This window comes from Panthera tigris, chromosome B3 (genome assembly GCF_018350195.1).
Source record: "Panthera tigris isolate Pti1 chromosome B3, P.tigris_Pti1_mat1.1, whole genome shotgun sequence".
Lineage (NCBI taxonomy): Eukaryota > Metazoa > Chordata > Mammalia > Carnivora > Felidae > Panthera > Panthera tigris.
The window spans coordinates 97,603,349-97,622,586 of record NC_056665.1 but is presented as its reverse complement, the minus strand read 5'-3'; the positions used below and the strand labels follow the sequence as shown (position 1 = coordinate 97,622,586).

The 19,238-nt window shown below is 39.9% G+C and overlaps 2 protein-coding genes across 5 annotated transcripts in view; one reads left to right on the top strand and one right to left on the bottom strand.

Annotated features, from left to right (window-relative positions):
* DMAC2L (distal membrane arm assembly component 2 like) lies at positions 1-10,070 on the bottom strand. 2 transcript variants are annotated; one of them, XM_007097555.3, is made up of 5 exons: positions 9,985-10,070; positions 3,242-3,353; positions 1,925-2,133; positions 1,187-1,358; positions 1-133 (listed from the first exon to the last, which is right to left on the bottom strand). In XM_007097555.3, exons 2-5 carry the CDS (start codon positions 3,346-3,348, stop codon positions 19-21), a joined length of 603 nt encoding a protein of 200 aa, XP_007097617.2. In that variant the 5' UTR covers positions 3,349-3,353; positions 9,985-10,070; the 3' UTR covers positions 1-18. The 2 variants fall into 2 exon arrangements, with proteins under 2 accessions (XP_007097617.2, XP_042845595.1); XM_042989661.1 differs by lacking the exon at positions 9,985-10,070 and adding an exon at positions 6,718-6,831.
* Positions 10,071-10,147: 77 nt separating this feature from the next.
* L2HGDH (L-2-hydroxyglutarate dehydrogenase) overlaps positions 10,148-19,238 on the top strand; it is a 42,858-nt gene continuing 33,767 nt past the window's right edge. Inside the window, exons 1-5 of one of the 3 annotated variants that reach the window (XM_042989655.1) lie at positions 10,281-10,366; positions 12,213-12,345; positions 13,356-13,467; positions 14,085-14,200; positions 14,930-15,081. In XM_042989655.1, the coding sequence (XP_042845589.1) occupies positions 13,406-13,467; positions 14,085-14,200; positions 14,930-15,081 (330 nt within the window). In that variant the 5' untranslated portion in view covers positions 10,281-10,366; positions 12,213-12,345; positions 13,356-13,405. Of the gene's footprint in view, positions 10,367-12,212; positions 12,346-13,355; positions 13,468-14,084; positions 14,201-14,929; positions 15,082-19,238 lie in introns of all 3 variants that reach the window. The other 2 variants (XM_042989656.1, XM_007097602.3) reach the window with 2 other exon arrangements.

Here is a 19,238-nt window from a genome sequence, read left to right as displayed (position 1 = left end):
TTCTTGAATATGATTATTTTACTTCAAGTCTAATTTTAGTTCCAGAGAAGGCAGTGCTGTCTTAAAGGCTCGGATAAGGTTTTCTTTTTCTCTTACTCCAGGAAGATCACTTAACAATAAATATTTCAGGTTTCTGCAAAAAGAGAAGGAAAAAAAAGCTACTTTGGTTTTGCCTTTACTCTTATAGCATGAACAATAAACTGTATTCACTGGCCTAAAAAATATTGCACATAGAATGTGTTTATATTACACTATACTTTCAAAATGACTTTTAGAACGGTAGTGTTAAGAGTGCTACTTTAAATGAAATTCATTCTAGGAGCTAAGCCAGACTTTGGAAAGTTGAGTTGTTCTGAATTATATCAGTAATTCTAACTGAATCTTTCCAAATACAGTATATGTATTATGCCATAGAACTCCTTTGCATGTGAAACACTAAATATGAATCTTAATCCAGAAAAGAAAAAAAATGGGAAAGTTCTTAAAAGAACTTCATTAAAAGATGAAGCTTCAAACCTTCAACTAATATAAGAGACAGTCTACTATTTTTGGTTCTGATGTTTAAAATTTCTCTACTAAAAAAAAAAATAAAAGTGGGGGTGGGGGAACCTGGCTGACTCAGTCAGTAGAGCGTTGAGACTCTTGATCTTGGGGTCGTGGGTTTGAGGCTCACGGTGGGTACAGAGATTACTAAAAAAAATTAACTTAAAATTTCTCAAACTTTCTGTGATACTGAGGTTATTGTCAGAACATCAGGAAAAATTCTTCAAAAGATGGAGAGGAAGGATAATGGCAAATGCCCATTGATGGCCTATTGTAGCAGTCACCATGCTAGATGCTTGATGTACATTTACTTTTTAAAGAAGATGCCCCCTTAAAAACGCAATAAAACAATGTATTAAGGTTGATAATTTTAACTGTTTTAAAGTATTTTGGATGAAAGTTAAGTCATTTTCTTATATTTTTCTGAATTAAAAAAAAAAGGCTCCACCTCTTAATTGTTTTAAATTCTAATTATTCAGGGCACCTGTCTGGCTCAGTTGGTAGAGCATGCAACTCTTGACCCTGGGGTTGTGAGTTGGAGCCCCATGTTGTGGGTAGAGTTTACTTAAAGTTTTTTAAAATTTAAATTCTAATTATTCACTTTTAACATTATGAAGTTTCCATTTTGGCACTGACCACCTACCTTAAGTGATATAAAGCAATGATGCCTTTGTCTGTGACATTCCCACATGAAATTATTTCCATTTCCAATACGCTCTTTTGTAAATTTTCAAGTTTACCAAGTTTCTCCAAACAGTCATCCTCGATATAATGACACTTGCATAGCCTTATTTTTTCAACATGCTGTAGGCCCTCTAGGAGATAAAAGATACATTTTAAGAATCTGCTTTACCATTAAGATAACCAACTATCCTAGTTTGCCTAGGACTATTCTGGTTTTAGGATTGGAAATCCTATGTCCTCAGAAACCTCTCAGTCCCCAGGAAAACTTGGATGACTAGTCACCCTATTAACCATACAAACTATTCACTATATAATATAGGGCCATTCTGTAATCAGATGCCCATGTACTGGAGGAAAGAAGGGCCCACACCAGCAAAAGCTGTATGTGTACAATTATTCTCACATTATTGAGGGTTTCTCAAATGACAGAAATTTGACAGTTTGATAAACCAGGCCTTGAATTTTAAACCAATAAGCACAAAATAAAGGCATGTAGAGATAAGCTTAGTGGAAGGAAGAAAGGAGAGGAAGGTGTTTGTAATATCTATTAAAAAAACCATACACAGGAAAAAACAAGCTGGATTGTACTGACAAGGGCAAAAAAGGACACAACTCTGACTGTAACAGTGAATCAACTGCAACAAAATGTCACTGCAAAGCACCTCCGTTTCCCATAAGCAAATGACAGCGTAGTTACCCATGTAATCAAATCCAATGCTCATGATACAAGAGTCGGTGGCATCAATTGCCTGAATCTTGTACTTGTCCAGAGGTCCTGTGGGGAGGTGGTTGTAGTCCTTCTGCCACCTCTCCTGGCCGTGGTAGCGCACCATGGCCCCACAGCGCAGCAGCCACTCCGATGCTGCCCTATCGGGTCCCACATCCCTGATGCGTTCATAATCCACTCTGTCGGCAAAGAACAAAAGTAGTTCGTTTTTAGTATAATCGCTAGCTGCTTAATGGCAGTCCGTCAACATAAATACAGTACAGCAACAACTTTTCCTTTCAAATGACTGAGAGGGAGGGAAGTATACTCGTGAGAGTCATGTAAAAAAACATGAGGGCTCTTCCGGCTCCCTTTTTTGTTTTTCTTTTGTTCCCAAGTGAACTCTGTCTAGGCCTATTGTTTGTATATGAGTTTATCAGGCAGACATGTATCTTCATTGATTCACATGTAGCACAGTGCTTGACACCAGGAGGTACTCGGTAACTACGTGTTGAATGAACGACTATACTGGGTTATTGGGGTTTTTTTTTAATGATAAAAGATAAAATGGAATAATTTCAAATCTGTTCAAATTAATGTCATTAATTTTTAATTATTTAATTTTTACATTTGCCTTTCTCGCTAGTTGGTGGTATTAAAGCTATATTAAGCAACAAGCAGATGAGTTTCATTAGTTTCAAAATGATATTTCTTTTTTTTAAATCTTTAAATGTTTATTTTAATACAGGGAGAGAGAGAGAAAGAGAGAGCAAGCGGGGTAGGGACAGAGAGCAAGGGAGAGACAGAATCCCAAGCAGGCTCCACACTGACAGTGGAGCCCGACACAGGCTTGAACTCACAAACAATGAGATCATGACCTGAGCTGATATCAAGAGTCAGACGCTTAGCTGACTGAGCCACTCAGGCACCCCTCAAAATGATACTTCAAAGCATGCCACCCACTTTTTAAAAAACTTGAGTCCCCATGGTAGTATTTAAAAGGCTAACTACATCCCTTAAGATCCCTTTCATTTTAGAAAACTTGAATGGTACTGAAAGGACAAATAACAAAAATCACTGAAATCTTGACTGGAACCCAATCAGTTAATATTTTATATTAGTAATGTTAATATTTTCTGGTCTTTATTCAATGTTTGTATGTATGTTTTGTTATTAAACAAAATTAGGATCATATTGCACAAACTGTACAAAAAAAAGATATTTGAAATACAAGAAATAACCAAATTAGCTACTGGAAACTCATCAGCTATAATAATTACCATGTTTCTTCACCTTAGAGTAACTTACTTATTAAACACTGCATTCAACCAGCCCCAGAAGTATCTGCAGTCACATGACCATGGGAGTTTCTTTAAGCCACACAACTGCTGGGAAATTTTTCCAAACAGCATCATTTAATCTAGACACACAAAACAGTACTCGTATTAGGTTATCAGCTGGCAATCAGAGTCCCAAACACACAGTAACTTGCTTTACAACTTCAAAGTCAATGCTCTTGTGCCAATGAAGTTGATGAGTCATTTGCCACTCAAAGTTATTGAACAAGTCACTCCTGTCTCTGTTTCTTGGTTTCTTTGCTGCAAAAAAAAAAAAAAAAAAAAAAAGAGAGAGAGGCTGGATTGGATGGTCTGGAAGGTTCCTTCCAGCCTTGATATTAAGTTTCATTCTTCAACTTTGGGTTGGAGTCTGCCTGCAGTGTCGCCACCTGATGACCATTCAGGCAGTCCACCTACACATTTGCTGAAACCAGCTACTCCCAATCTACATTTCCAGTATCAAAATGACAAACTAAAATCACCTGGGGAGCAATGTGTCAAGGTTAAGACGCTTATATTCAGGAAGGGAGAGGCGACGTGAAAACAGACCTTTCTAAGACAAGGTTGCAAGTAGCATCACCAGAATAGTGCAAACAAAGGCAAGGGCAGCTAGGACAGACTGGGCAAGTAACTTCACCTCTGTGACCCTTGTTTTTCTCACTTGCAAAAATCAGATGATTTGCTCAGGTGATTTCCACCTGTAAAAATCTATGAGCATGAGTTGAGAAAGTGATTTCTGAACTGAGTCTCAATCTGATTTAATTCAGTTCAAGTTTCTCTAGGAGTGTGCTAAGTCAGAGGAAAACCAAGATAAATGAAGTGTGGTTTCTGCCTTTGGATTGCTGAAAACTTACTGTGGGGTGAAGTGAGCTAAAACAAGTTATCAAGTCATTAAAATAAATGATAGAACCTGAAAAGTTCCTTAAAGAGGTAAAATAAGGATAGACCAGGATTTCAACAGGCAAAATGCCAGGAGAAGGTATGTCAGGTGATTAGCTGAGGCAGAAATATTTAAGGCATGTTGTAGCTCAGTTTGGTTAGCACATGGGGATCATGAGAAGAGGAGGCAGACAGTTTACACAGTCACATCAGGAAGGGTCTCGCCTGATCAGCCAGGGAATTTGGATTATCTTCCACAGGCAGTTGGGAGTCACTGAGGTTTTAGCAAAGAGCACTGGCATGTTAGAGCTATGCTTCAGAATGTTATTTGGACAACAGCATCAAGACTGAGGGTCAATAGAAAAAAACAAAGAAACAGCTAACAAGGGCTTCAACTACGCATAGCCGTGGGAAAGGACCAAATGGGGAAAGAATGGGAACAACATTACAGAGTGGATTCCACATCTCAGTGAGATGTTCTGGCAAGGGCCAGAATAGTTGAAGATGACATTAAGTTTTGGTCTTGGGTCACTGGTTGGATGGTGATGCCATGAATAGAAATCAGTGTCAGGAGAACCAGCTGTAGGTCTCTCCCACCCCCATCCCCAGTTTTTCATATCCTAACTATGAAGTGTTAGCAGAACTTCTAAGTGGAGATAACCAACAAATTATTAGAGTGATTCACAAAATGGGAGAACTGGAATGAACTTAGACCACCTAGACCATTTAGAGATGAGGAAACAGGCCCTCATATTAAGTAACTTGCTGACACCCTAAATCCCTTCTGGAACAAGGTGGAGATTTAATAACTGCATATGTTTAAAAGAACTTGCTCAATGTTTCATGGCTAATTGGTGGTAGCACTGAGACCTGAACCTAGTGCTCTCTCCTACCAGTCTAGGGCTTTTTCCTCAGTCAATGGATGGTACTAGAACTTGGGAATAAGAAGACTAGAAAGAGGCCTGGGTGGGAACCACCCTAGAGCTGAGAAGTGACTGCAGATGTTGAGGCTATAGAACAGTGAGAGATGAGGTCTGAGGACAGAATCCGGGATCACCTCCATTCTTCATTTCCTTTCTACCATCATCTGCCTTCATCACTGCAAACCTTCCACCTGCTATCACTATCTCATTCTCAGCCCTTTCCAACTTTTTGTTAAAGCTCTCTCCACCTGTGCCCACCTCTGATAACTCAACTGGCTGCCAATCTCATTTATCTGGGCTTTCCAGCTTCAACTTAGGCTGTCCTATTTCCTGTCCCTCACCGCTCTCCATCCCCATCCTGTCTGTGGAAATCTTACCCAGCCTCAAGACCTGATTCAAATGCCATTTCTACCCATGCATTCATTCATTCACTCAGTAAGTATTTATTGAGTATCTGCTATACTTAGTGCCAGAGATACAATGGTAAGATTAAAAAACAACATAGGAGAGGGGCGCCTGGGTGGCTCAGTCGGTTAAGCGTCTGACTTCGGCTCAGGTCACGATCTCGCGGTCCGTGAGTTCGAGCCCCGCTTCGGGCTCTGTGCTGACTGCTCAGAGCCTGGAGCCTGTTTCAGATTCTGTGTCTCCCTCTCTCTCGACCCTCCCCCGTTCATGCTCTGTCTCTCTCTGTCTCAAAAATAAATAAACGTTAAAAAAAAAAATTATAAAAAAAAACAACAAAGGAGAGACAGAGAAAGACAAGATTCTTTGTCCTCGTAGAATATATACTCTAATGCAGACAACATAAAAACAAATAAATAACATGCAATATGTCTAAACAGAGGTATTAACAAGTTCTGTGAAACACAAGAGGAGGGAGGGAAGGGAAGGCTTCACACTAGAGTTGTCTTTTGAGAGGGTCTTAAAGGATAATTAAGAGTTTCTAGTTAGGCAGACAAAAAGAAAAGTGTGCAGAGGAAAAAGGAGAGCAATGATTACATCTTATTAATTTCCATTTTTCTTAGCACCTAGCACATTCCCGTCCACCAAATGCAAGAGTTTAATAGATATTTACTAATTAGTGGTCTTCAATGGTTGATATATTTCCATAGAGAAAGGCAAACCAGAGAGACTGTTATTAAGTAAATTAGAGTAGTCTGTGAAAATTGAGTACCTTCACTTGATTCATTTTGGTTCACCTTATAATTCAGCTTAAAGGAAAGGCTAAATTTACTCCAGCTAGGATCTCTAAAAATACTAGATTATTACATTTAAAATACTTTAAACATGAATATAAAAATTTTACTTGGCAATAAAGGTAAAAAAAAAAATAATAAATTGGTGGGGTTTTACATTCTCAACTGCACCCCTGCTGATTTTAGAATTCAAGCAGTTACTTCCGGAAATGTTTTCTATAAGGAAAGAGGAGACCTCTAGTGGTGAGTTGGTGAATTTAGCTCTAATGATTGGGGGAAAAAAACAAACCAGTTAACAGCAAGCTGAAAAAAAAAATAGCTACTACTAAATTATTGCTTCAATAAATAATTCAGAAATTAAAAAAATCATTTAAAAAATCTCCTTCTTACTCTCATAACCTGGCTTAAAGCACATGTTTCTAAAAATTGCAATTATGCTTGTTACTTACAGAAGGCTAGATCTCTAATGTTTGATTCAAAATAGGATGCACACAAAATGTTTCTGAGTAGGTTTGGTTGAGAGTTCCCCTGTTTGCATAAAAAAAGTAAGTTTTTTTAAAGTGGAAGTTCTGGGGTGCTTGGCTGGTTCAGTTTGTAGAACATGCAACTCTCGATCTCAGGGTTGTGAGTTCAATCAAGTCCCACATTGGGCATGGAGCCTACCTAAAATTAAAAAAAAATTTTAAATAAAAATAACAGTGGAAGTTTTGTTTTTACTTAGCTGGGCTATCCAAAGCGATGGCTAACTAAGTGGCCCAAAGGACTGAACTAAAGAACTATTTCTTGAGGGTGATAAAAATGTGAAGGGGCAGATTTGGGGAGATTTTGCCCCAAATTACAACCCCACCTCACTGCAAATCACCCAATATTGATGCCAACTCTTATTCCTGAGGTGTATAGAGTCTAGTGAAAAGGAAGAGAAAAATTCATTAGGAATTGGAAGCAAAGTTCTCCAAAGCCATTCCTCGGCCAACATCACATGGGATCCAGTGAAGTAATGTCTTATTCATTCTGACATAGATGGAAGATGAACTTGAACTCTCAGCTGAGGGTGGTGTCATGAATACAAAATGTCATACCCAAGACATTACAGGGTGTATGAATGGAAGGTAAGCTCTTGATTTGAAATTACTTAACTGAAACAAATTAAGGTACAGTCAAACCTAGGGGAAGGTAAGCAGAAAAAAAAAGTTATACAAAGAGCAGATGTGAGTTCTTTCATCTTGCTAAACAAAGAAGCATGTACTCAAAATTACATGGTAAACAAGTCACTACTTTGGGCTCAAGTGTCCCATGAAAGTTGACCATAAACATGTGTAATTCTGTATTCAACCTAGTAATAAAAATCCACTACCTCCAGTGCAAACTAAAAAATAACCATCTCCACTAAACACCTATCAGAATGGCAAAAATTAAAAACAGTGACAACACCAATTGCTGGTGATAAGAACCAGATCACTCAAAACACTGCTGGTGGGAATGTATAAAGGAACAGCCACTTTGTTTTTTGTTTTTTATTTTAGAGAGAGACTGAGGGACTGGGGGAGAGGGGCAGAGGGAAGAGAAAGAGAATCTTAAGCTCCATGCTCAGCGTGGTGGCTGATGCAGGGCTCTATCCCACAAACCTGGGATCATGACTTGAGCCGAAACCGAGAGTCGGACGATCAACTGACTGAGCCACACAGGTGCCCTGGTACAGCCATTTTGGAAAGTTTGCCTGTTTTTTACAACACTAAACATTGGTTTATTTGACCCAGCAATTGGACTCTTAGGCATTTATCCCAGAGAAACAAAAAGGTTCACACAAAAAGCAGCACATTAATGTTCATAGCAGCTTTATTCCAAATAGCTAATTAGAACTCAGATGTGTTTCAATGGGTGAATGGTTAAACCTATTGTGGTATACCCGTATCATGAAATACTACTCCCCAATAAGAAGGAATGAACCTTTCATACATACAACGATCCCAAGGGATTACACTAAGTAAAAAATAGCTAATTCCAAAAAATTACAGATTGGGGAAGGGGTGCTCCGAAGGAGTGAAGTTATAAAAGGGTACCCGTAGATCCCTTGTGGTGACTGAACTGTGTTGTAGCTGGACTGTGGTGGTGACACAACAATCTACACATGTGATAAAAACTAAACAGAACTAAATAGACACACAAATGTAAAGCTAAGGAAATGGGAGTAAGATCAACGGGTTATGTCAATGTCAATTTCCTGGTTATGATACTGTCCTACAGATTTGCAACATGTTTTCATGGGGGGAGAAGGGGTAAAATGTACACAGGATCTCTATTGTTCCTTACAACTGCATGGGACTCTACAATTATCTCAAAACAAAAAATTGAATTTAAGGAATAACCATCTCATTATTATTTTTTTTTTCATTTGCGATGGAAAAAGCAGGTAACATTCTATGTTGTTTTCACAAACAAAGGCATTCAACTGTCCAGGAGGTAAAACCATTTGAACATAATAAAAAGTCATTTATCCAGTGCACTTGACCCTTCAACAACATAAGGGTTAAGGGCAGTTGAAAGTCTGCATAGGATTTTTGACTCCCCTCAAATTTAACTGCTAACAGCCTACTGTTTGATTAGAAGCCTTACCAATAACATAGGTGATTAACACATATTTTGCATGTTACATGTAGTATACATTATGTTCTTATAATAAACTAGAGAAAAGAAAATCATAAGGAAAATACACTTAGAGTACTGTATTGGATTTATTGAAAAACATCTGCCTCCAAGTGGACAGGAGTTGTTCAAACCTGTGCTCTTCAAGGGTCAACTGTATTTCACTCCGCTAAACACCCTTGGGCTTTATTTCATGTAATCCACACAACAGCCCTGTGTGACAGACACAGCTATTACTCCTAGTTCACAGAAAAGATCTGAGGCAGAGACGAAGTGACTTCCCCAAGCCACCAGACTAAACAGTTGGAACCAACTCAAAGTCCTTCCAGCAATAAAGTTTTTAACATTCTAATTTTGTTCTGTTCAGCTGTTCTGACCCTAAAAATGAAAAACTGCCGATAAGCACTGAGCACAGGTGTTAAACGGCCACGGTGAGGGCGAATCACCAAACTTCAGTCGGAAGGTCGCTTAGGGATTCCATAGCCCACCACCTTCACTTTACAGATAAGGAAACGGGGTGAAGAGACCTGTACGGAAGAGCCCCGTATTCCCAGGTCGGCACAGTGGGTTTAAATCTGTATCTCCACCCAGGATTTAAGATAAGGAAACAGACTGCCTAATGATGGCAGAGACAGAGCCATCTGGTTCTTCTAGGCGCTCGATATTTACAACACCAAGAAATGACACCGTCAGGAGCCCTACAAAAACAAGTCCAGAAGACCGCAGGCTACCAGGCGTTGCCGCGACAAGGCCTCCGTCCGGAGCAAGAGCTAGGGCCGGACGGGCAGCGCCCCTCAGTGGGCAATTCGCCTGCGGGTGGCCAGCAATGGGCCTCCCGCAGACAAGGGCCGAGCCGGAGGCAGGGAGGCCGCTGGGCCCGCCCAAATGAGAGCTTTCACCCCAGTCACGCCCGCACTCTCTCCCAAGGCCCCGAGGACGCAGGGCCTGAGGTGACAGGACGCGCGGCTCGGCGGGCCACCTTTTCAGTGAGCCCCGCACTGGGAGAAGGAAAAGGGAAGAGCGTAACCACCACCCTACTCCCGCCTCGCGCGGGGCCTAGCTCCTCTACTCACGGCAGTGGAGGAAGGGAGGGAGCGAGAGAGCGTGCCCCGCGTCTACGGCGCCGCCGGCCTGCCCTTCGCCCTCCGCCGTGCGCGTCCATTGGCTACTGGCGTCGCTCCCACGTGGGGCGAAGACACGTGCTCCATTGGCCCCTGAGTGGGAGGCGGGATTAGACAGCGCCGAGAGCCCCGCAGCGTCCGGCTCGAGGGACCACCTCTGGGGGCTGAGGGAGGACGGGGGAGGGGCGCAGGCGATGGTCCCCGCACTGCGCTATATCCGCGGTGCCTGCGGCCCGGCCCTCGGAGGTTTCCCCGGGGGGTTCTCCTCCGCAGGCCGGCCGGCGCCGGGGAGGTCCTGGCCGCTGTGCCAGGGTGGCCGTCCAGCTAGCACCCGGTGAGTAGCCGCTGGCCTGCCCTCGCCGCCTGTGCGACCGCTTCTCTCGGAGGTGCCTCTCGCTGGACCTCTGCCCCTACTCTACTTCCCTGCCCCGGGCGTGAGTGAAGGTGGGGTCCCTGTGGAGCCCTGGCTGCAACCTCGGATCCCAGGAGTTACCTGTAGGATTCACTGGTTGTGTTTGTGTGACGGATGAAAAGAATAAGGCGGTGTTGAGTGGAGCTCTAGAACAGTTCTGGTTTTCAGTACTACCCTCCACTTCCCTTTCAATTCTTGGGTGGGTTACTTAAGCTTCTTAAAGGCTCAGTTGTGAGTAGGAGCCTAGTCTCTCCCGTAGGTGGTCGTTTTAAGGGTTAAAGGACCTATCACACTAAGCAATCAAAGAAACGGTTTATTAGCTGGCATCCCTGATGTTGCTTGGATGATTTGAAACCATTCTTAAATCAGTCAGTTCCTGGCAAACACTGCATTGAGTTGCCTTGTGAGAAGCAGTTCAGTTACTAGTCAAAACCTGCACAAGTAAGTGTCCTGTGATTTGAAGTTTGGAGGTCACATTAGAAACCACGGTCTTTCTCTGCTCTCTGTGAAGGAAATGGCTTATGCTAAGGCATTAAAGCTGGAAAGCTCTTGGATATTTTGGGAAGTAGAAGGTGGGCAAATTGAATGTGGCTGGAGCTTAGTGGGATAGAGATGGTGTGGAATGATACTGGAGACAGGCTACATCACAGCAGAGCTTTGATTTGATTTTAACTACACATTGAACTTTATTCTAAAGGAATTGGGAGACTTAGAGGGTTTTTAAGAAGAGGGAGTGCTTAAATGTTGAGGTTTCAAAAGTTGACTGGCTGCTGTGTGTTAATTTGGAGGATTAGAGTGGTATAGGATTTGTGATTCATAGTGGGGGTATGTAGACAGTTATTTTGGGAATGCTTTTCTTAAGGAAACAAGGTAGAGTTAGTGAGGGTTTTGTGTATACTTTTTATTTTGAAATAATTCTAGACCCACAGGAAATTGCAAAAATACAGATTTTAGGTAACCTTCAGCCAGTTTACCCCAATGATAGCGTCTTCCCTAACTATAGTACAATATCAAAACTAGGAAATTGACATTGGTATGACACAGACCGTGTTCAGATTTCATCAGTTTTTAGATGCACTCATTTGTGTGTGTGTTTCTATGCAATTTAATCATGCTGCCTTGTGTAACTGTCATCACAAAATACACCACAAAGATATCTCTTATGTTACCAATCCCTTTATACCATCTCTTCACCCTTCCTAACCCTTGGCAATCACTAATCTAGTCTCTAGCTGTAAAATTTTGTCATTTTGAGAATGTTTTATAAGTAGAAATTACACAGTATATAACCTTTTGAGATTGGCTTTTTTCACACAGCATAACGTCTTGGAGATTCATCCACGATGTTGCCTATATTGACAGCAGTTTCCTTTTAGTTGTTGAGTAATATTTCATCATATGGTTGTATTACAGTTTGTTTAACCATTCACCAGTTGAAGGACATCTGAGCTGTTTGTAATTTGGGGCTCTTATGAATACAGCTGCTGTGACGTTTATATACAGGTTTTTGTATGAACATCCGTTTTTATTTTTCTGAGATAAATGCCCAAGGGTGTAGTTGCTAAGACATATTTAGTTAGCACATGCTTAGTTTTTTATTTTCATTGTAGGCATGGCTTTTAATATAGGGCCATAAAAGGAATATCCATTGAGAAATACTGAGTATTGCTTTATAAAAGAAGAGTACACCAGAGGTTCCCAAGGAAGTATAAAACATGAAGTCATGCACCTGGGATCCAGGTTCTGAATATTAGAATTTCCCTTACAGAAAGACTTGAGATGAGTGGAGTCCATGTTTGGGACTCAAAAAGAGACCATTATATCCTTTAAGTGGGAGATCTTCAACAATCCAAAGAATGACCTGAGGAAGAGTGGGAGATCAATGATGTGGCCCAAATTGGGTAAGATATAAGCCCAAAGATCTGTTTTTCCTATGTACGAGTGAGAACAGAACAAAGGAGGTTGTGCCAACGTCAAGGCCTAAACCAATTATCTGACTTGAGTGGAGTGTGTTATACAACGGCAAAGATAAATGTTTAGTTTTTTAAGAAACTGCTATACTCTTTTTCCAGGGTGGCTGTACTATTTCACATTCCTACCAGCAGTGTGTGAGTGATCCAGTTCCTCCTCATTCTCACCAGCATTTGGTGTTCCCACTTTTTAAATTTTAGCCATTCTAAGAGGAGTGTAGTGACATCTTATTGTAGTTTTGATTTGCATTTCCCTAGTCATTAATGGTAGTGAACATCTTTTCATGTGCTTATTTTCCATCTGTAGATCTATCCTCTTTGATGAAATTTGTTCTTATCTTTTGCGCATTTTCAAAATGGCTTATGTGGGAGTTCTTTATATATTCTAGATATGAGTCTTTTGTCAGATATGTGGCTTGCAACCAACTCGTTGGTTGTCTTCTTACCCCCTTAACAAAATGTTTTGCAGAACAAAATTTTTAATTTTGATGAAGTCCAGTTTATCAGTTTTCCTTATATGGATCATGCTTTTGGTGTCTTCTCTTCACTTAGCCCTAGATCCCAAAGGTTTTTTCCTTTGTTTTCTTCTAAAAGTTTTGGGGCGCCTGGGTGGCTCAGTCGGTTAAGCGCCTGACTTCAGCTCAGGTAACGATCTCGCGGTCCGTGAGTTCGAGCCCCACGTCGGGCTCTGGGCTGATGGCCCAGAGCCTGGAGCCTGCTTCCAGTTCTGTGTCTCCCTCTCTCTCTGCCCCTCCCCCGTTCATGCTCTGTCTCTCTCTGTCTCAAAAATAAATAAACGTTAAAAAAAAAAATTTAAAAGTTTTATGGTGAATATTTGATGATATAATACATTTATTGTAAATTTTAAAAAATTGGAATATTGGTATTGTGTGCATGTTTTAAAGAAGCCTTTTAGAAATAACATATTGAAATATTTACAGATGCTGTTTAGGATTTGCATCAAAATTTAATGCAGGAGGAGGTGAAATAGATGGGATATAGAAAAAGCAAGATTAGCCATATGCTTACCAAAGTAGATATGTTGGGCATGAGGTAGGTGCTAAAGGTAATCTTTTTCTGCTTCTCATTACTGAACTAGATAGACTATACATGCCCTTCCTAATCTTTGAAATGGTTGTATAATCCGGATTTATTATGGCTAAAATTGTGGCTGTAAGCCTATTTCTGGATCAGTTATTTCCCTAAGGTTTGAAATTCTCACTGACTGTTTCCTTCTCAGTAGAAAAAAGTTCTTGCACACTGAAGACTTGAGTGTCTTGAAGGACCTAAGTCTTAAAGACCTAATGTGTTGGTTTATCCTCAAGAATACTGCACTTGAGTTTTAAATGAATAGTTGGTAGAGAAGAGTGTGATGCTTAACACAGAGTAAACACTCTGCCCAGGCAGAGTGCTGTGGAGAGTGAGATTGAGAGAGGCTTGGGAACTAGTTATCCTGCCTGCTGGGTGTGGCAGCTTATATTACTGACCCAGCAATGCATGTAATTCTTAAAGGCTTTTTCCTTTAAGAAGACAATATCATAAAGCCCAATAAATATTTGATTGTAATGATTACAAATTAATAGTTTGATGAAAATTATGCACACGAAATTTGATGAGATCTACTGTAAACATGTAAAGTAAAATACTTTAAAGGTGACTTTCTCTTAAAGCTCATTTGATGTAGTCGTTATTGGTGGCGGAATTGTGGGCCTTGCCTCTGCCAGAGCACTCATCCTGCGACATCCAGCACTTTCCATTGGTGTTCTGGAAAAGGAGAAAGATTTGGGTATGTATATTACCAGTGTTGCTCTTTGGGCTTAACCTGAATACCTGCTCATTATTTCAGTTCTGCATCTTTCATGGTGAATGTCATTATTAGTACCTTAGTTTGGGTTCTTCATAAAGCAGAGCCTGGGACCAGAACTTGAGTAGAGGTGATTTATTTGAGATGTTGTTTAGGAGGCAGAAGTGAGGAGTGTGGAGAGTAAGCCTGAAAGGAAGAAAAGCCACAGGAGGGTACATAATCAAGGTTGCAATTGTGAGCTTGATTCCTCTGGGACCTCTGAGGAGCAACATAAACATTTCCAAGGATTGTGCTCATTTTTCCATCAGCTAGTGTTTCTACTGGCTGAGGATTGCCCCTGGGGACATTGAGTTGTAATCTTCTCCCTCTCCCCTCCTGTCACATTAGAAAAGGCCCTGGGGCGGAATACCCAGAGCTATAGTGGGTTTGCCAGCAGGGAGAGTTGGGTTTGTGCACCAAAGTTTGCTAGTAGTGAGGAGTGGGTTTGTGCATCAAAGTTGTAACTGAAGTGAAAGATGGCCTGAGGGGATGTGGCATGGACACCAGGGATGGCTACTAGAAGAAGTTACCAGTGTCCTGCCTATAAGAACAAACTCAGGCAGAATTTTCAATAATGTGGTCTCTACTAACTGCAACTTTGTTTGTTCCTCCACTTTGTAGCTTTTGAATACTTTGTATAGTTTCTCTTATCCTGTTTCTCTCGTCCGGTAGCTATTCACCAGACTGGACATAACAGTGGTGTCATACATAGTGGAATTTATTATAAACCTGAATCTCTAAAAGCTAAATTATGTGTACAAGGTGCAGCCCTCATCTATGAGTATTGTAAGCAAAAAGGAATTTCCTACAAGCAATGTGGTAAGGTAAGGCATTTTACTACAGCCTTGACTTACTTATAACTAGCATTTTCTTAGCAATGTTTAATGTTGAATTTAAAAAAATGGCTTTTCTCTCTTTGTGTAATTTTCAAAGTCTAATGTTAGAAAATAACTTTAGAAAAAGTGGTATGACTAACTCCACGTAATTTAAAAAATAAGTTTTATTGACATATAATTTATATACACTATGCCATACAATTCACCCTTTTATTGAAGTGTTCAATTTGGTTTTTAGTATATTCATAAAATCATGCAGCTGTCACCACTGTCTGATTTTAGAACATGTACATTACCTCAAAAAGAAACCTTTATGCATTAACAGTCATTGCCTATACCTCTCACTTCCTATTCCTACCTTTCCCCGGCTCCTGGCAACCACTAATATACTTTCTGTCTCTGTGGATTTGCCTATTCTGGAAGTTTCCTATAAATAGAATCCTACAATATGTTGTCTTTTGTGACTGGCTTCTTTTACTTAGCATAACGTTCTCAAGCTTCATTTATCTTATGGCGTGAATCAGTACTTTATTCCTTTTTATAATCCATTGCGCAGCTGTATCACATTTTATTTACCTATTTATCAGTTGATGGACATTTAGGTTGTTCCCATATTTGACTATTATGAACACTGCTATTAGACTATTATGTATAATGCTGCTATGGACATTTATGTACACTTTTTTTGTATGGACCTGTATTTTTTAAATATATAATTTATTGTCAAATTGGTTTCCGTACAACACCCAGTGCTCATCTCAACAGGTGCACTCCTGAATGCCCATCACCCACTTTCCCCTCTCCCCCAACCCCCCATCAACCCTCAGTTTGTTCTCAGTATTTAAGAGACTCTTATGGTTTGCCTCCTTCCCTCTCTGTAACTTTTTTTTTGTCCCCCTTCACCTCCCCCCGTGGTCTTCTGTGAAGTTTCTCAGGATCCACCTATGAGTGAAAACATATGGTATCTGTCTTTTCTCTGCCTGACTTATTTCACTTAGCATAACACTCTCCAGTTCCATCCACGTTGCTACAAAAGGGCAGATTTCATTCTTTCTCAGTGCCAAGTAGTATTCCATTGTATATATAAACCACAACTTCTTAATCCGTTCATCAGTTGATGGACACTTAGGCTCTTTCCATAATTTGGCTATTGTTGAAAGTGCTGCTATAAACATTGGGGTACAAGTGCCGCTATGCATCAGCACTCTTGTATCCTTTGGGTAAATTTCTAGCAGTGCTATTGCTGGGTCATAGGGTAGGTCTATTTTTAATTTTTTGAGGAACCTCCACACTGTCTTCCAGAGCAGCTGTACCAGTTTGCATTCCCACTAACAGTGCAAGAGGGTTCCCGTTTCTCCACATCCTCTCTAGCATCTATAGTCTCCTGGTTTGTTCATTTTAGCCACTCTGACCAGCGTGAGGTGGTATTTCAGTGTGGTTTTGATTTGTATTTCCCTGATGAGGAGTGACGTTGAGCATCTTTTCATGTGCCTGTTGGCTGTACGGACCTGTATTTTCATTTCTCTCAGATACATACCTAGGAGTGAAATTCTCAGGTCATATGGTAACTCCAAGTTTAACATGTCGAGGAACTGCCAAACTTTTTTTTAAAGTTCCACACTATTTTATTTTATTTTTAAACATTTTTTAAAATGATTTTTATTTATTTTTGAGAGACAGAGAGTATAAGTCGGGGAGAGACAGAGTACGAGCTGGGGAGAGGCAGAGAGAGAAGGAGACACAGAATCTGAGGCAGACTCCAGGTGCTGAGCTGTCAGCACAGAGCCTGATGTGGGGCTCAAACTTGTGAACCACAAGATCATGACCAGAGCTGAAGTCAGACACTTAACCGATTGAGCCACTCACATGCCCCAAAGTTCCACACTATTTTAAATTGCCATCAGTAATGAGGATTTCCGTATCTCCACATCCTTGCCAACACCTGTTATTGTGTCTTTTAGCCATCCTAGTAGGTGTGAAGTGGTATGTCAATATGGTTTTGATTTGCATTTCCCTAGTAATTAATGGTGTTGAACATCTTTTCAACATGCTTATTGGCCATGCAGTTATCTTCTTTGGAGAAATGTCTATTCAGATCTTTTGCCCATTTAAAAATTGAGGTATTTGTCTTTATTCTTGAGCTATATGTGTTCTTTATATATTCTTGATACAGTCCCTTATCAGCTATATGATATTTACTAAAATACTACTAAAATACTGAAATATTTTTATGTATAAAATAAAATAGTAATAATAGTAATGGTAATAATAATAGTAATGGTAATACTTTAACTGTTACTAAATATTTTTTCCTATTCTGTAGTTTGTTTTTTTTTTTACTTTCTTGATGATATACTTTGAAGCACAGAAGCTTTTAATTTTGATGAAGTCCAGTTACCTTTTTTCTTTTGTTGCTTATGCTTTTTGTGTCATATCTAAGAAATCATTGCCTACCCTTAGATCATGAAAAATTATTCCTACGTTTCTAAGAGTTTTATTATATCCTTAGTTTTGACATTTAGATCTATGATCACTTTTTTCCCCCCAATTGAGTTGATTTAACTCCAGGTGGGACAGAATTTGAGGTAGATCAAAGATTGAAGAACAGACTTTGGCAAGATCCTGGGCTGGATTTACTCTGACTTCAGAGCTAAGGTAGGAATGGCTGAGTGAGAAGAACTAAAGAGAAGATGAGCCACTGTAAGACTTTTTATTTTTTATTTTTTTTTAAATATTTTTTTAATGTTTTATTCATTTTTGAGACAGAGGAGATAGAGTGTTAGCAGGGGAGGGACAGAGAGAGAGAGCCAGACACAGAATCCGAAGCAGGCTCCAGGCTCTGAGCTGTCATCACAGAGCCCGACGCAGAGCTCGAACTCACAAACCACGAGATCATGACCTGAGCCGAAATCGGCCGCTTAACCGACTTGAGACACCCAGGCGCCCCAGGATTTTTTATTTTTACAAAAATGTATTCTTAAATATACAGCAGGGTCCAAGATGACACTTTATTCTAGCTGTAGGTGGCAACAGATACTATGGCAGGTAATCCAAATGTTTAAACAAGAATGGAATTAAAGATCACCACTGCCTCAGGCCTCAGGCACAAGGAACAACTTTTTTTTTTTTTTTTGCCAGATTTCTTAATTCCAACTGTGGCCAGAAGATTGTTTCCCACAGCCTTCACTTTTAGCCCCCTGAGTTTCTTCTCTTTTTGTTTCTGCTTGAATGCCTTATCTTCCTAGTTCATTTCCTTGGCCTGCTTCTTTGGCTATTTCAGGGGCTTACCACCTTCACAGCTGGCCTCCTGCTCCTTCCCCAGACTCTGCCACCAGAAGCAGAGCCCCTTACCCCAGCCCTGTACCTATACTTACAGTATATGATCACTTTAAATTGATTTTGGCACATAGTGTGAGGAAGGGGCTCAAATTCATTCTTTTGCATGTAGCTACACAGTTGTCTCAGTACCATTTATTGAAAAGACCGTTCTTTCTGTTGATTCTAACAATCAAAAGATTGTTTTGACACCTTTATCAAAAGTTAGTTAAGCATAAATGTAGGATGGTATATTTAAGATTCTCAATTCTATTTCATTGATGTACATCGATCTTTATGCCAATACCGTAGTATCTTGATTATTGTGGCTCTTGATTATATTTTGAAATCAGAAAGTGTGAGTCCTCTAACTTTGTCCTTTTTTCAAGATTATTTTGACTCTTCTGGGTCCTTTGCATTTCCATATGAGTTTTAGGGTTAGTCAGTTTCTCCAAAAAAGCAGCTAGAATTTTGATAGAGATTGTGTTGAATCTATAGATCAATTTGGGGAGTATTGCCATATTAACAGTATTAAATCTTGCAAACCATGAGCATGGGAATGCTTTCCCATTTTTTTTTTTTTTTAGATCTTCTTTAATTTCTTTCAACAATGTTTTGTATTCTTCAGTGTACAGGTCTTGCATTTTTTTTGCAAAATTTATTCCTTAGTATTTTATTCTTTTTGATGCTTTTGTGAGGAGAAATGTTTTCTTAATTTCATTTTGAATTATTCATTGCTAATGTATAGAATATGATTTTTTATATATTGTTCTTTTTTCTTGCAGCCTTGCTAAACTCATTATAGTTTCTTTGTGTGTGGATTCCTTAGG

What these genes read in the sequence shown, in the direction of transcription:
- DMAC2L (XM_007097555.3), bottom strand. Translation starts at nt 3,348, where the DNA reads ATGATGCTGTTTGGAAAAATTTCCCAGCAGTTGTGTGGCTTAAAGAAA. An exon ending in CATTGGATTTGATTACATGG is followed by an intron (nt 1,359 to 1,924) that starts GTAACTACGCTG and finishes TTTATCTCCTAG; the next exon opens with AGGGCCTACAGCATGTTGAA. An exon ending in ATTGCTTTATATCACTTAAG is followed by an intron (nt 134 to 1,186) that starts GTAGGTGGTCAG and finishes CTCTTTTTGCAG; the next exon opens with AAACCTGAAATATTTATTGT.